At 37.8% G+C, this 18224-nt stretch overlaps 1 protein-coding gene across 2 annotated transcripts in view; it reads left to right on the top strand.

Annotated features, from left to right (window-relative positions):
- The window catches only part of COL4A5 (collagen, type IV, alpha 5), a 360371-nt gene that overhangs the window by 165319 nt on the left and 176828 nt on the right, over positions 1–18224 (top strand). For both annotated transcript variants that reach the window (XM_006871035.1, XM_006871036.1), the window contains exons 4-9: positions 308–352; positions 4328–4372; positions 4457–4519; positions 7156–7209; positions 7548–7574; positions 11227–11307. In XM_006871035.1, the coding sequence (XP_006871097.1) occupies positions 308–352; positions 4328–4372; positions 4457–4519; positions 7156–7209; positions 7548–7574; positions 11227–11307 (315 nt within the window). The remainder of the gene's footprint in view (positions 1–307; positions 353–4327; positions 4373–4456; positions 4520–7155; positions 7210–7547; positions 7575–11226; positions 11308–18224) is intronic.

Here is an 18224-nt window from a genome sequence, read left to right as displayed (position 1 = left end):
TCATTAGCTTCATATGCATGTGAAAGTTGGACAATGATAAGTAAGACTGTAGAAGAATTGATGAATTTAAGTTAAGATGTTGGATAAGACTATTAAAAGTTTCATGGACTGTTAGGAGAACAAACAAATCTGTGTTAGAAGAAGTACAACTAGAATGTTCCTTAGAAGCCAGGATGGCCAGACTTCATCTCTCTTATTTCAGACATACTATCAGAAGATTTTAAGTTGTTTAACTTATAATTGAAAATTAGTTATTAAAGGACTCTTTGTTAAAAAAAAAAAAAATTAATACATTTTATTTTTTCAGGGTGATGATGGAATTCCAGGGCCACCAGGACCAAAAGGAATCAGAGTAAGTGATATATACTTTGTTGGTTGAAACAGATAAAAACTAAATGAAATGTTATAACAACTGGAAAAGACCTTTGTTTAAAATAAAAGAAGAAAATGCAGTCTTTAAGTTGGTATGTATCTCCTCTGCTCTACGTTTCAGAGGACTGGTTAACACAGGCGAAAAAGCCTCCTAGTTTACCATGTACAAATATTATAATTTCCTTGAAAAATGTTAAAAAAAAAAAAGGGGGGGGGGTTGTAAAGCACTGATTTAAACCACTTTTGGAAGAATACCATGATTTCTAAGATTTTAATGTTCTACAAATGTGTCTCAAAATTGAAGTTCACATTTAATGTCATTTTTTTCTGAGAAGCTTTTAGGTTGACATATCTTAAAGTGTGTTTTACAATTGAGGGAAAACTGTAGTTTAAAAAACATTACTGGCTTTTGGAAATACACATTTAATTTCTCTGAGTCTCTGTTTCTTAATTTGTTAAGTTAGAGAGATAAACAGCATGAACTCCAAGGTGTGGGTGATAATATAGCATGTTTATGCATGTATTCTGCACACATGTGGTCACCATGAATCAGAGTCTACACTAGGACAACAACAATATATGTAACAAAGATAATGGAGCCCTGTGATCCTTTGATCTTCAGATATTTAGTATAAATTTTATTAATACAATTAAAACTTTTCTTGTTTAGCTGTCTACTCCTTAAGGGCACATAATTTGCCTTATGTGCTACATTTGTGGATAGGAAAAACCATGGAAGACACTAAAAACTTGCAGTTTATTTTAGCAGATGAATTTCTTTTTCTTCAACACATTGATTTAATATACTATGAAAAGTCTTTATAATAACTGTAAAGTATCTCATAATGACTGTAGCTATCATAAATTGTTTCCTAAGCACCATTAACACTAAAAAAGAGTTGTCTGTTTAATCAGTTCCTATTTCCAAGTGTCTGGAAGTGCCTGTATGCTCTGTGTTCCACAACTAGGGCTTCAGAAGCATTTAGCAATAGGTGACCTGATAGTTCTTGGGTTCTTAGGTCTTAGCCTATGAGAACTCATGATATAAGATTTCCTAAAACTTATTGATAAAAATGTTTAAACCAATGTGCAGGGATTAATGCAATAAACTCCCATGTACATATTACCCATCTTTAGAAATTGCCTTTTTTTGGCAATTTTGTTTCATCTTTGTTGTTGCCATTGAGTCGGTTTCCAATGAGCGGCTGGTGAGCTTGAACTGCCGAACTTGTGGTTCAAGCACTTTGCAGTGCAGCACATTAACCCCAGGTCCACACCAGGACTCCCACCACTTATTTATTTATTTATTCATTCATTCATTCATTCATTCATTTATTTATTTATTTATTTATTTATTTATTTATTTTTGAATATTTAAAACTATCCCCACACATCATGTCATTCCATTTGTGAGCACTTGAGTATGCCGCTCTGTTAACCACATAGCCCCTATTCCACTTTTATACCACAAAGAGTAGCAGTAAGTTTTGAATACACTCTAAAACCCAGTACATACTCAAATTCCTCAGATGCTCAAAATGTCTTTACACAAGGGGTTTGTTTAAAGCAGGAGCCTACTGAAGTTCATATATTATGTTTAGTTGTCATATCTCTTATACTATAGGGGAAACTGGGTCATTTGTATTATACTATGTCCCACAATCTGAATTTTACCAGTTGCTTCCTCACGATGTCATTGAAATTGTTCCACTGCTCCTTGTAATTTCATGAAAGTTTGAGGTTGCTTGGAAAGAGAAACTAGTAGACATTTTGGAAGTATATAAATAGTTGTACATGTAAGATTTGTGCATTTCACTCTAATAATCTATAATTCAATTTACAAAAATTTCAAGGGAGTCCCTGGATGATACACATGGTTTAAGTGCTCAGCTGCTGACCAAAATGTTGATGGTTCAAGTCTATCCAGAGGTACCTTGGAAGGGAAATCTAAATAATGTACTTCTGAAGAATTAGCCATTGACAACCCTATGGATTATCTCTCATTCTACTCTGACACACATGGGGTCCTCATGAATCAGAATTAACTTGACAGTAGTTACTTTTAAAAATATATAAGATGCCTTTTAAGTGGACAGAGTTAGAAAATATTTTTTACAAGGAAAAACATCCGTGAGTTTCTACTACTGCCATTTGAATTTGAAGTAAGTAACATGATTTTTACGTAACTTTCAAAACTTTATACACCTATCTGGATATGTGTGCATGTGCGCATGTGCATGCATACACACATGTACAGGGGCTTCAGAATGTTTGTGGAAAAATGAAATGAAAAGATAGTGGAAATTTACCACAAACTTTTGAATTCTATACACAGACTTTTGCTTAACAGTATTTACTGGAGATGACTCCATATCAATGAACAGAGATTTTATACACTTTTTTTTAACAGGTCAGTAGTACTATGTTATGTGGGTGTGCCATTATTCATATAGTCATGCCATGTCCCTATTAGTGTACATTTGGCTTGTTTCTAATCTTTCATTAAAAATAACTTTGGTAGCGTAATGGTTACGAATTGGGCTGCGAACCTCAGGGACAGCAGTTCAAAACTACCAGCTGTTCTGCGGGAGAAAGATGAGGCGTTCTGTTCCTGTAAAAGATTTATAGCCTAGGAAACCCTGCACAGGGTCGCTATGAGTCGGAACCGACTCCATGGCACATAATAACAACAATAACAACAACATAATCAATAGCTTTGCTTTGAAGTTATTTCATTTAATAACTTCTCAGTCTACCTTAGGGATGGGGTCTTAAAGTGAGTTGCTAGATCAAAAAGTAAATGTGTGTGATATTTCCAAATTTCCATAGTATGTGAATCCCCATTAATAGTGTATGGGAGTGGGCTACCACTGAAGTCCCAAATAAAGTGGGAGAAAACATGGAGCAAATCTCAAAATTGTTTAAAAAAAAAAAATACTAGGCTTACTGGTCAGAAAGAGACTGGTGGAACCTGACACTATGACCCTTGACCACTCTTCAGGTCTGGAAAGGAACTCACCTTGGTGGCCCAGTTTTCAGCCAAGCAGTAGATATATAGTAGGTATATAGGGGGGACAACAACACTAGTAAGGTATGTTTATCATGGAATGGTCAGTAATTCTAAATCAGAAAGGGAATATTTACCTAAGGACAGATTGAGAAGGGATGAAAAGGTGCTTGGAAAAGAGATAGGAACTGCAGGGAAGAAGCAGGATTTGACTGTTTTTCCATGGAGGGGATTGCAATCATTGAGATGAAACAAAGTGTATGATTCGTTGAATGCAAAACTGTCAATTTTGTCTGTAAATCTTTACTCAATTCACAATAAAAAAGTTTTAAAAAAATGTATGAGCATGGCTTTTCACCTTTTCTTCATAACCTCACCTACATAGAATGTTGTGAAACTTGTATTTTTTTTATAATCCTGATGAGGAAATGGAATTGAAAATTTTTCTAGAGGCCACATTCAGGTGCAGAGTTTTGCTACTTTGCTAGTTCCCTGCTGAATTCATCACAAACCTGAGAGAAACCACTTTATCTGTTGGAAGAGACATCTCATCCTCTCATTTCTCTGCTGCTTTGTGTGGTGCTGTAGGATCAACACTGGACTGTGAACCACAAGGTCGCTAGTTCAAACCCACCAGATGCTCCTCGGAAACCCTGTACAGAGTCGCTATGAGTTGGAACTGACTCCATGGCATTTAACAGCAACAACTAAGTGCACTGAAGACAAAGCCTCCTCAAATGTTTATTGTATGTCTATGGAAAAAAAAAATTAAACACTATAGGAGATTTTTCTATAAGTGGTTCTGCGAACTACCAGGAGTGGTAATAATCAATACGACACGTTTTTTCTTAATTTCTGCTCTAAATTTAATTTTCATAGTACCTTTTGGCAGGATGCTATTTTATTATTGATTGTTATTTGATTCAAATAATTTATTTCTTCTTATAGGGCCCTCCCGGACTTCCTGGATTTCCTGGGACACCGGGTCTTCCTGTAAGTAGAATTTAGATTTTTATTTTTAAATCCTTTAAATGTTACCTAAAAAATATTATACATGTGTTATGTTCCTTTTCAAAGGGAATGCCAGGCCATGATGGAGCCCCAGGACCTCGAGGTATCCCTGGTTGCAATGGAACCAAGGTGAGATGCTTCTCATATTTATCCTAGGCAGTATTTTGATTTAGTCCTGGTGTGGTGCTGTAGGAGGATGCACACTGGACCACAAGGTTGGTTTCAGTTGCAAAGATGGAGGTTCACACTTAACCAGCCGCTCCTCAGAAACCCTATACAGAGTCACTATGTATGAGTTGGAAATGACTGTACTGCACTTAACAACAACAATAGTTGATTGTAATAGGGTTAAATATCTGAAGAAATCAATATGAAGAATGTTGAAGAGACAATAATTTCATGTCTAGGGCATACATAAGGCACATTCTAAAAATACTTTCACAATATTGGAACATCAACTGATTTATTTGACCGTGTGTAATTAGTTGGGATATTGCATTTTGTTGAAGATACTTACCAAATCCATGTTTTGGACTTGGTAAAAAATAGGATGAGACTTAAAAAGAATTAGGATACATCTTGTATATTCCATCATTATATCAGACGTTAAAAGTAACACTTGTGAATGTCATTCATTAACTTTGCCTTTTGTTTTAACTAGGGTACAGGTTTAAGATTTCAAATGTTTTATGTCTTAATTGTTCTCCAGTATGAAAATGACATATTTAGCAATTTTAGAAGAAAAGCAAGACCTTACATATAGCAATTCTTTTTACCACCAATTCTCTAATCTGACCCCTGCCTAAAATAATAATGGTGTTTTTGTTAAGTGTCATCAAATTAGTTTCAACTTACAACTACCCTGTATAGGGATTCTGAGGAGCGGCTAGTGAGTTTGAACGGTCTTGTGTTCCACTGGTTTATCCTTTATCCTAAGGCATCACACCAGGACTCCCACTAATATAATAATAGCAATAACTACTATTATTGTTATTTTGGAGTCCTGGTGCAGTGATATAGGGTCAAGTACTGGATTGCAAGGTTGGTTTGAACCTCAAGGTCAGCGGTTCAAATTCAGCAGCCACTCCTTGGAAACTCTTATCTATACAGGTTATGAGTCGGAATCAGCTCGATGGCAATTAATAACAGCAACATTGTTATTTTGCATTTATGAGGCAACTTTAAAATGATAGGACCAATATGGAATGATCTGACATAGCACCATTTCATGTTCAAGTGTGCCTAGTCAGGTGATTTGTTTCTTTGATTGGTTTTTTAATAAATCACTTAGCCAGTGTTTTAAATTTGAAGAGCAAATGTATCTGTAGTGAACACACTATTGCTGTTAAGTGCCATCGAGTCGATCCTGACCCATACCAACCTTGTATAGGGTTTCCAAGGAGCAGCTGGTGAGTTTAAACCACCAACCTTGCAGTTCAAACAACTTTGCAGTCTGACGCATTAGCCCACAGCGGCACACCAGAACATACTATAGTGTATGGTTAAAGACATCTTTTTTATTTTAAATAAGGAATCACCTTTGTAAAGCTAATTATTGGTTTGTATTTAAACCTCCCACCCCCTAATATGGGAGTGCAGTGACTCTGGACAATAAGCACTGGACTGCTAATCACAAGGTTGACTGACGGTTTGAGCCCAACAGCCGCTCCATGGCAGAAAGATGAGGCTTTCTACTTCCACACAAATTTATAGCATAGGAACTCCAACACATGGTCACTGTGAGTCAGAACCGACTCGACAGCCCATAATAACAGCAATTATATGAACAACAAATTTTAAATAAATTAAGTGGATTTATTATGCATGCTTTTCAATTAAATGGGATTCTTATGTTTCTTACTATTTAGGTAATAGAATGAAACTGAGAGATGGAGCAGAATATATGGATTCTTTCTGGTTTGTGTTTAAAAATGCTACACAGACCACTTTCATTCTTATTCCATGTGTTAGGAGGGATATTGACCATAACTCAAAACCACATTGCTATAATAGACTCACTCTTTAGAGCCTTTTGATAGGGATATTTCTAGGATTACAGTGTCATGTAAATATTTGAAGGCAAGTTACACAGGGGTTCTTCTACAGCAATTTCAGGTTTCGTTTTCCAAACCAAATGTCCATATTAGTACTTTACAGTTGTTGTTGTTGTTAAGTGCCGTCGAGTCGATTTCGACCCATAGGGTTTCCAAGGAGTGGCTGATAAGCTTGAACTGCTGACCTTACAGTAGTGAGTGAGAAAAATTGGGTGCCTAGAAAACTGACTTAAAAATGACCTAAAATTGCTGGAACTATTGCCATTATTGTTCTCTTGGTTATATTAATGGTATTCTTCCCAACCATCTTTTCCTCTTTATGAAAATAATTTGAAATCGCTTACAATAAAAGAAAAACACAGTTGAGCAGGTAAAATAAACATCTGTATAATACATGAGCAGGAAATTGGGGCAAACCATTAATTATTAAATGTGATGGCTGGGAATCAGTGATACAATTTCTTAAAATGGATTTGTCAGAAAAAAATGATGGGATAGAAGATTTTTGTTTCTCTTTATTTTGGGCTGAGAAGATTGAATTGATATGGTTAGTTGATATTGATGGTAATTGGTAAGTAATGGACTAATGAAATTTTGGCAGTCTGGTGTGTTGGAAAATGCATTTAAAGATATCTTTTGAAAATGTCATTGTTTGTTGGTATATTTATGATTGTTTCTTGTTCATCTATGCTGTTTTAAAATCTCTTCTAGGGTGAACGTGGCTTTCCAGGCAGTCCCGGTTTTCCTGGTTTACAAGGCCCTCCAGTAAGTTATACAGCTTAGGATCAATATGAAAACAGGAGTCAACAGAAGCAGTAGAAGTGATAGAAAGTAAACTCAGTGCAAGCATATTGATCACAGTAGTGCATTTTAAATTAGTAAACTAGAGTATAAAGCGAATGAAATGGACAATATAACTCTCTGCTTGGAAAAATCTAGGATTTTAAGGTATTTAACATAAATGTCATCTCCAAGTAGTCTGAGGTAAGTAGTATTGAGAAATTAGTCTACAACTATTCAATTTGTACTCTATTTTTTTAAAAAAGTATTGTTTTACTTGCTCCTAATTTATGTACCATAATCATTTTTCTTTTTAATAATAGGGACCTCCTGGTATACCAGGCATGAAGGTAAGAATCTCATGCTAGGAAGGTAAATGTTTTAAATAAAGTATTTGGAAAGCATGTAATTTCAATAGGATGACTTAGACATTTGTCTTCAAATGGGTGTTTCTAGAAAGTGTCAGATACACACTTTTAAGCTCTCTGTTCCCATAGCTTAAATAAGTTCAAAATGTTGATAACCACCACCTGTCTGTCAGTTTGTCATACTGTGGTGGCTTGCATGTTGCTGGGATTTGGGAACCAATGTGACGCGTATGTTAAATACCAGCAGGGTCACCAATGGTGGACAGGTTTAAGCTGAGCTTCCAGACTAAGACAGGCTAGGAAGAAAGAGAAATGGGCTACTTAGAAATATTTAGTCACTGAAAAGCTTATGAATAGCAGTGGAACACAGTCAGAATATTGAATATTTAAAGAAGATGAAGACCACCAGATATAGTGCTGGACGATGAGCCCTTCAGGTTGGAAGGCACTCAAAATAACACTGGAGAAAAACTGCCTTCTCAAAGTAGAGTTGACCCATGATGACATGAATGAAGTAAAGTTTCCAGGACCTTCATTTGCTGATAGAGCAAAACACAAAATGAGAAGAAACAACTGTAAGCATCCACTAATAATCATAACATGGAATGTACAAAGTATGAATCTAGGAAAATTAGAAGTTGTCATAAGTAAAAAGGAATGCATAAACACTGATATCCATCCTAGGCATTGTGAGCTGCAGTGGACTGTATTGGCCAGTTTGAATCTGACAATCACATGGATTACTATGCTAGGGATAATAATTTGAAGGGGAATGGTGTCACATTCATCATCAAAAAGAACATTTTAAGATCTCTTTTAAAGTATAATGCTGTCTGTGATAGGATAATATCCGTATGCCTACAAGGAAGGTCAGTTGATACCACTGTTATACAAATTTACATACCAACCACTAAAGCCAGTAATGATGAAATTAAAGAATTATACCAACATCTTCAGTCCTAAATTGACCAAACATGTAGTCAAGATGTATTGATAATTACTGGCAATTGGGATGCAAAGGATAGAAACAAAGAAAAAGGATTAGTTGTTGGAAAATATGGCCTTGGTGATAGAAATGATGTTGGAGATCACGTGATAGAATTTTGCAAGACTTGTTAATTGCACATACCTTTTTCAAACAACATAAAAGCTATACACATGGACCTCACCAGATAGAATACACAGAAATAAAATTTACTCTATCTGTGGAAAGAGATGGTGGAAACGCTACATATCATCAGTCAGAACAAGGCCAGGGCAGACTGTGGAATAGGCCATCAATTGTTCATATGCAAATTCAGGCTGAAGCAGAAGAAAATTAAAACAAGTCCATGAGAACTAAAATATGACCTCGAACATATCCCACCTGAATTTAGAGATCATCTCAAGAACAGATTTTATACAATAATGACTGAAAACCAAGAGTCTTTGGCTGACATCAAGAACATCATACAAGAAGAAAGCAAAATGTCATTAAGAAGGCAAGAAATAAAGAAAAGATCAAAATGGATGTCAGAGGAGACTCTGAAACTTGCTCTCTAATGTAGTGATGCTAAAGTAAATGGTTGAAATAAGGAGGTGAAAGAGCTGAACAGAAATTTTCAAAAGGCAACTTGTGAAGACAAAGTCAAGTATTAGAATGAAATGTGCAAAGATCTGGAATTATAGAACCAAAAGGGAAGAACACGCTCAGCATTTCTCAGAGTAAAAGAACTGGGGAAAAAAATTCAAACCTTGACTTACAATAGTGAAAGATTCTATGTGCAAAATATTGAATGATGCAGAAAGCATCAGAAGAAGATGAAAGTAATACACAGTACCCAAAGAAGCGGTCGATGTGTAACCATTTCAACAGGTAGTAAATGATCAAAAGTTAAAAGTACTGAAGGAGGAAGTCCAAACTGCACTGAAGGCATTGGCAAAGAATAAGGCTCTGAGAAGAGTTAAAATTGAAATTATTAAGGATATACTGTTGTCAGGAAGTAGATTGGCACAGTGGCAGCAGCAGTGGGCTCAAGTTTAATGATTATAAGGATGATGCGGGACTGTGCAGTGTTTGCTTCTGTTATGCATAAGGTCACAATGGGTTGGAATCTGCTTGATAGCACCTAACAACAACATACGTTGATACACTTCCAGACTGCTCCAATTTCTTTTCTAACACCTTTCTGTCTTTGTCATATTGCACTTTGACCTGTTCCCAAGAGAAATACTCTTTTCCCCTGGTTCTATGACACTACCATTTCCTGGTTTTGCTTATGCATCTTTGGTCATTCCAGTCTTCTGTGCACATTTGTTCTCTTAAAGCCGTTTGAACTGCAAGGTCGGTGGTTCAAGCTCACCAGCTGCTCCTCAGAAACCCTATACAAGGTCGCTATGGGTCGGAACCGACTCATTGGCACTTTAACAACAATAATAATCCAGCAAGTAGGAGCTCTGGTAATGTAGTGGTTACGAGTTGGGCTGCTATCCTCAAGGTTGGCAGTTCGAAGCTACCAGCCATTCCACGGGAGAAAGATGAGGCTTTCTGCTCCCTTAAAGATTTACAGCCTTGGAAACCGTGTGCAGGGTCACTATGAGTCGGAACCGACTCCACGGCACATAACAACAACAACATCCAGCAAGTCTCTCAAGACACAGTCCTGATCTCTTTTTCTGTTCTACTAATGTCCATGGTAATATTGCTATCTATTTACTGAATACATAGGAGAAATATGTATGCTACTGAACTCTCTCCTCTTTCTCTTTACCCATCAGATACCTTATAAGTTTTCAGATCTTATCCTGAATGTTGCCTTCACAGTTTGCCCTTCTTTAACTATCCAAGCTAAATTAATTTGCTCCATGATTTCATTGTCACTCACTGTACTGTGAGTGTGTAGGTTTTTTGTTTTGTAGGCCTTAACAGAATATATTGTCATGTCATATGTTATGGTCTGTATTTCTCAATTTTACTGTTGTAGCGGCCTTGTTTAACTTCTTCACTTCTGGGTTTCCAAACCAAAACCAAACTCTTTGCCTTTGAGCTGATTCCAACTCATGTTGGCCCCATGTGTGACAGAGTACAATTGCACTTTATAGGGTTTTCAGGGCTGTAATCTTTTGGAAGCACATTGTCAGATATTTTTCCCAAAGAAACTCTTAATGGGTTCAAACATTTAACTACCCAAAGACTCCATTTCTGAATATCCAGAGCCTAGAAATTTTAAGCATATGCTTACAATTTAATAAATAATTTTTAATGAATGAGTAACCGAAGATACCACCCATAGTGACCCTGCACAGGGTTTCCAAGGCTGTACATCTTTACGGGAACAGAAACCCTCATCTTTCTCCCGCGGAGAGTCTGGTAGTTTTAAACTGCTGACCTTAAGGTTCACAGCCCGATTCATAACCACTATGCTACCAGAGCTCCTGAAGATACCACAGACTTCAATAAATCTGTTTTATGTACTCTAGCCAATTTCCTCATTTACCTTTAAAAGGCAAATTTACACTGAACTGAAATGATATAATCTTCCAGCACATTTTTGTGACAAATCTAATTCTCAGATCATTTTATTGTGGTTTTATGGGTTTTCTCACATATAATAACTGTTATTTACAACTTCCATAATTTTTTTTCTTTTTTTAGGGTGAACCAGGTAGTGTAATTATGTCATCACTGCCAGGACCAAAGGGGAGTCCAGGATATCCAGGCCCTCCAGGAATACAAGTAAGCATTCAGCGATTTCCTTCATTGCTATATTGATTAAGTCAGGAGATCTAAGAATTTGTTTTTGTCCTCAATGTTGTATATCCTTTATTTTAGTCATAGAAACCCCCATCTAAAGTTTGCTGGACATTACATGTATCTTGTACCTGAAAATAAAAGCAATGTGGATCAGAGAGAATTTTTTAGTAAACTTTGCTTGGTTCTTTTACCTTTCTGTCCAGTATCCATGTAAATTTGTATTTGTTGGATTGGTAACAGAATTAGGTTTTTATTTTATTATTCTTGTACTGTGGGAGGAGTAGGGTAGTGGGCAAACTCCTGATCATCATAAATGATCTGATTAAAAACAAAAATCACAATTCTCCCATTTAAGATGTTAATAAATACCATTTAAAACTATGAATAATGCATAACATATTAATGTATTTTGAAGACCGAAGGATTAAAATTTGTGCATGGCAAGCATAAAGTATAACTTTAAGAATATAGTGTTATGTTAGCCTACAGATACATATCATGCATAAAGACAATAGTAACACTTTTAAGTATTTATAGATTTGAAGATCAATTTCCTGGGGGTTATATTTCATGAGAATTGATCCTCCTTCCCCCCCCCCAAAAAAAAACCAGTAGTCAGTTATTTCTGATAATTTGATCTTGAAAATATAGTGTTCTTTTTTTTTTTTTTTTTGTAATGACAAATGTGACATCATTCCTCTTCAATTTATCATTCCTAGTATAGTAAACCATATGATTGTCAAATTCAAAATTGCCCTTACCATTTCATTTCTGCTCACTAATGTATAGGATATCAATCTTTGAGTTCCATTTCAATTTTGATGATTTCCAGTTTTCCTAGATTCATATTTTGTACATTCCATGTTCCCATTGTTAATGAATGTTTACATCTGTTTCTCCTCATTTTGAGTTGTTTCCCATCAGCAAATGAAGGTCCTGAAGATTACTCCATTTGCATCATCTTAGTCAACTCTACTTTGAGGAGGCAGCTCTTCCCCAGTCATATTTTTAGTGCCTTCCAGAGGGGCTTATCTTCCAGCAATATATCTGACAGTATTCTAGTACTCTTCATCATGTTTCAATGTTCAATATTCCGGTGCTTTCTGACATTTCAAGATCTATCTTGAAGTATAATGCTGTCTGTGAGAGAATGAGATCCATATGCTAAAAGGAAGACCAGTTAATACCATTATTATTCAAATTTATACACCAATCACTAAAGCCAGTAATGATGAAACTGAGGAATTATATCACCTTCCTTAGTCTTAAATTGATCAAGCATGCAATCACAATGTATTTTGATAACTACTGTTGATTGGAATACAAATGTTGGAAACAAAGAGGATGGACTGGTAGTTGGAAAATAGGGCCTTGGTGATAGAAACGATGCTGGAGGTTGTATGATAGAATTTTGCAAGACCAATGACTTAGTCATTGCAAACAGTTTTTTAAACAACACAAGAGATGACCATACACATGGACCTCAACAGATGGAATATACTGAAATTAAATTGACTACATCTGTGGGAAGAAACGGTGAAGACATCCATATCATCAGCCCAAACAAGGCCAAGACAGGACATAAACAGACACTTTACCAAGGAGGACATCCAGACAGCCAACAAATACATAAAGTGTTCATTATCATTAGCCATTAAAGAGTAGCAAATCAACGACAATGAGATATTATCTCACACCAACATTAGCAGTGAAGATTAAAAATACACACACACACACACACACACACACACACACACACAAAATAGAAAAGAACTGCTGACAAGGGTGTGGAGAGACCAGAATCATCACATTGCTGGTGAGGACTGTGAAATGATTCAACCACTCTGGAGAACAGTATGGCGCTTACTCAGAAAATTGGAGAGTGATTCACAGGCTAGAGGGTAGACACTTTGGCTTGAGTGACAGGGTGGGCAATATCCAAGAAGGAGGAGGGTGGCAGAAGACTATTGAAGGTAGTTGAAGAAACAGGAAGGTAGACATGGGCTAAAGGGGATAGATGTAAATAGTGATATATATGTATACTACCCTGGAACAGCAGTGTTCTGAGCATAGATGCATGGACTGAGACATAAGTTGAATGGGTAAGGGAGGAAGAGTGAGATATACATATGTTTATACCCAACAAATATATGAGTTTGAAAGAGAAAAATGAATCATTCTCTGATGGTTGCCAAGGATGGGAGGGAAGGGAGAGCAGTTCGCATGTTAACTTGGGTAATGGGGAAGGCAACAAACAGGAAGGGGAAGGGTAATAAAGAAGAAGAGGGGGAGGTTGCCAGAAGAATGGTGAAGACACGGGGGGTGGGGGTGGGGGAAGAGGAGTATACAAGGTCTAGAGAGGATAGAGATAAATAGTCTATATATACAACCTTGGAACAACAATACTCTGCAGGTAGATACATGAACAGAGACACATGCTGGATGATTATGGGAAGAAGAGTAGACTGTGTGCATATGTATATGTATGTGTATATGTATATAGATTTTGTGGTTGTGAAGTGCCGTCAAGTCGGTTCCGACCCATAGCAACCCTGTATAGGGATTCCAAGGAGCATCTGGTGAGTTTGAACTGCCAACCTTGTAGTTCAAACCGACTTTGCAGTCCAGTGTATTAACCCACAGCACCACACCAGGACTCCATATAGGTGTATGTATGTATATGTATGTATACGTTTATATGTCCTGCAGATAGATACAAGATTGGTACATGAGTATCTAGCTTTCCTGTAAACACCACTGTTAATGTGGTGGTGCATACAGTGGGCAAAATGATGAAAACTAGATATTATCAAACACCTTAAGGCAAGGACTAGTTGAACCTGGAACCCCAGAACCATAGTTTCAGGGACACTATGGTCAATTGGCACAACATAGTACACAAAGACCATGTTCTACATCCTACTTTGGTGACTAGCATCTGAGATATTAAAAGCTAAAGTGCAGTTATTAATGTGCAGAAGAAAGAATGATGAGAATTGAAGATGCTTGGAATCACCTTGTCCACCTGACTAATGGAACATGTAAACATCAGTCTCCATGACCCTGAGACCAGAAGAACTAGATGGTGACTAGCTACCACTATCAACTGCTCTTAATAGGATCCCATTAGAAAGTCATGGATATGTGGAATACAACTCAAAATTATTTTTTTTTAAATACGACCCAGTGTACTGGTCAGAAAGAGATTAGAGGAACCTAATATTGTGGCCCTCAACTACCCTTCAGATCTGGAAAGGAACACACCTCTTTCAGTCAAGCACTAGATAGGTATGCAGGGGGAACAGCTTTCAGCCAAGCGGTAGATAGGTATATAGGGTGAACTACAACATTAATAAGATATACTCACTATCATATGCTCACTATGAGCATATCAAAATCAAAGGTACATGCCTCAATCTCTGTATCCCAGAGCCCAAGGTTGTGCATACATCGTTATTTACCTCTGTCCCACTTGATCCATACAAACCTGCCTAACAGTTCTCCCATCCACCTTGTTCTTCCATTCCCCTCCCCCTTCTTGTATAGCCCCCTCCCAACACCCAAGCTATCTTGTGTCTATTCCCTACCCTGTGCTCCACCTTCCCCTCCCTGCCTTCAACCCAACCCATACATCCCAGTAACCAGCAAAGAATTTTTTTTTTCCTCTTTTAGTGTGGGTTCTTAATCTTTTACAATAATGGTCCTATGCAGGATTTCTCCTTTGTGACTAATTGCACTCAGTATAATGTCCTCAAGGTTCATCCATGTTATGTGGTGGCTTGCAGCTTCCTTGTTATTCTTCAAGGTAGCATAATATTCCATTGTGTGTATGTACCACATTTTGTTTATCCATTCTTCAGTTGATGGGCACTTAGGCTATTTCCATCTTTTTGCTATTGTAAATATAGTGCTGCTGTGAACATTGGTGGGCATATATCTACTCATTTTATAGCTCATGTTTCTTGTGGGTAAATACCAAGTAGAGGAATTGCTGGATCATAAGGTATTTTTATTTCCAACCTTCTGAGGAAGTGCCATATTGCTTTCCAGAGTGGTTGGACCATTTTGCAATCCCATCAGCAATGTAGAAGGTTCCCGGTCTCTCCACATCCTCGCCAGCATTTATTGTCCTCTACTTTTTTTATCTTTGCTGTTATTGCTGGTGTGAGATGAAACCTCTTTGTTGTTTTGATTTGCATCTCTTTAATGGCTTGTGGACTTCTGGTGTGGGAACTGCAAGGTCGGCGGTTCAAGCTCACCAGTCGCTCCTCGGAAACCCTGTTTAGGGTCGCTATGGGTTGGATCCGACTCGACGGCACTTAACAACAACAACAACAACAATGGCTAGTGGACTTCTGGTGTGGCGTTGCCGGTTAATGCGGTAAACTGCAACGTCGGTGTAGGCCATTAAGGCTGGCAGTTCTAACTCACCAGCTGCTCCTTGGAAACCCTATACAGGGTCGGATCCCGACTCGATGGCACTTAACAACAACAACATAACAACAATGGCTAGTGTGTTGGCTGCCCGGACCTCCTCCTTGGTGAAGTGCCTGTTCATGTCCTGTGCCCATTTTTTAATTGGGTTATTTGTCTTTTACTTGTAGAGGTGTTGTAGTTTCCTATATATTTTAGAAAGTAGTCCCTTGTGCAATGTGTCATTGCAAAAGATTTTTTCCCAATCTGTGGACTCCATTTTTACTCTTTTGGTGAAGTCTTTTGATGTACATAAGCTTTTAATTTTTAATATGTCCCACTCATCTATTTTGTCTACTTTTGTTTGTGTACTTTTCAAAATGTTTGGTAGTCTGTGTATTCACTGTATTAGAGCCCTCACATTTGTCCCTGTTTTTTTTTCATTGATGGCCGTTATAATTCTGGGATTCACATTTAGGTCTTTAATCCATGCTGAGTTAGTTTTTGTATAAGGTGTGAGGTAAAGGTCTTGTTTCAATCTTTTGTATATCACTTTCCAGTTCTGCCGGCACCATCTGTTGAAGAGACTATCTCCTCCCCATGCAGTATATTTGGAATGGATAAAAGAGGGGAAATAATGTTAAGATGCTTGGCTGTCTTTTGAATCTTGGTTTCCCTTGCCTATCATTGTAAAATAGACACTTGAGGGGGAGAGAAAGGAATAGCCAGAAACATTACCATAGAAAGCTTGTAAGTCCATCTTCAACCAATAACTGATTAGAATACCTAAAATGGGGCTAGAACTTGCCCAGTAAAGGAGGCTTCCTGCGGAAACTTTGCATTACATAAAACCATAGGTGGAATCCTGAACCCCATCCAAGAATCTTCTGAGGTGGAAAATTTCCACTTGAAATGACAAGTAGACCAACCTGGAGCGGCAAGAAGAACAGAAAAAATTTCTTGAAAGAAAGACTGGCAGGGAAAATCAAAAACAATAATGGCAGTCTGATTGACTATACTACAAGTTGTTCGCCCGGGAGCCATCAATGCAAGTGGTCGGGTCCCCTCAGGGCAAACCCCCTTCCAAGACTAAGACTTAAGGCGAATACACCAGCAGGCATGTGGTTTGACTGGTGAACACGTTGGTCACCGATAAGAGGAAGTGGGGGAAAAACAGCAATGAAGTTGTGAGCTAAGTCCGACCACATTCAATAGATGCCTGTGAGCACAGATTGAGACCTGATCAGTATGACAAGACCTGGGGACTCCTGGGCCAGAGACAGTGACATGGCCACAGAGGACTAGAGCGGAGAGTGAAGTATGCAGCTGATATAAAGTGAGGGCATATGCACAAGAACACCCATACTTGCAGATAGTACCCACTTTACCTGGCTTCAATGGCTGAATGAGCAGAACTCAACTAGAAGGAGAAAGAAGAGGGGAAAAAAGAGTAATCTGATACAATTTGATGAACTTGACCTATACTTATGAATGTAGTAGCTCAAAAGAGGGAACAAATTTTAACAGCGAGGATCATTCCCACCCGTACAGTACACAGGGTTGACAGGGATGGGCAACTTAGACATTGGCAGCCCAAAATGGGGAGGGGGGGCTACAAAGGCTAGAAGTGACTGTCTTACAAGCTTTCAAAAGGGAGTCTAGTTCTAGAGGGTGCAGCGGAAGGTAGAATCTCCACTGAGTGGTTTCCCATCTTCCTGAATGGGGCTGATGAAAGGAGATGGGGATAAGACTCTTTTAGTACAATAGTGAATAATTGCTATCAGGACTGATTGTGAGGGTTGAAAATGTGAAGGTAGACACTTTGTAACAAAAGGAGGGGAGTGGTTGATTTTTCAGTCCAGGATCAGAGGTCCCTGGGACCATCAAGGGAGAGGAATGGAGTGCGGGACCCTACCCTGAGAAATAGTGACACCAGAGATGGAGGCAGAGATGATGACATGGACAGATGGAGTGGCTGGGGATACTCTGGACTCAGGGAGAAAGAGGGGCTGTGTGTTGGCAGCTGGGGGGAAGGCTTGCAGGGTGTATCCTTTGGTTGTTTGATGATGCATGGAGGGGATTGTAATCATTGCAATGAAATTAAATATGATAGGATGAATGTAAAGCTGATGTTCTCCCATAGAAACCATCACATAATTCACAATAAAAACTTTTTAAAAAATCAAATGGTCAATGTTGAGAAGGGATGGGAAGGTGGTTGGAAGGGAAATAGCCACTGGGAAAAAGCGGATGACTGTTGTTTCATGGAGAGATTGCAATCATTCAGATGAGGTAAAGTGTATGATTTGTTGAATGTAAAACTGAAGAACTTGTTAGTAGACCTTCACTCAATTCACAATACAAAGTAACAACAACAACAACAACAAAAAAGGCCAAAGTCAGACTGTGAAACAGACAATCAGTTGCTCATATGCAAGTTCAGGCAGAAGCTGAAGAAAAAAATTTAAGTCTACAAGAGCCAAAAT

Source organism: Chrysochloris asiatica, unplaced genomic scaffold (assembly GCF_000296735.1).
Source record: "Chrysochloris asiatica unplaced genomic scaffold, ChrAsi1.0 scaffold00159, whole genome shotgun sequence".
Taxonomy (NCBI): Eukaryota; Metazoa; Chordata; class Mammalia; order Afrosoricida; family Chrysochloridae; genus Chrysochloris; species Chrysochloris asiatica.
This window is presented reverse-complemented; position numbering and strand designations above follow the sequence as displayed.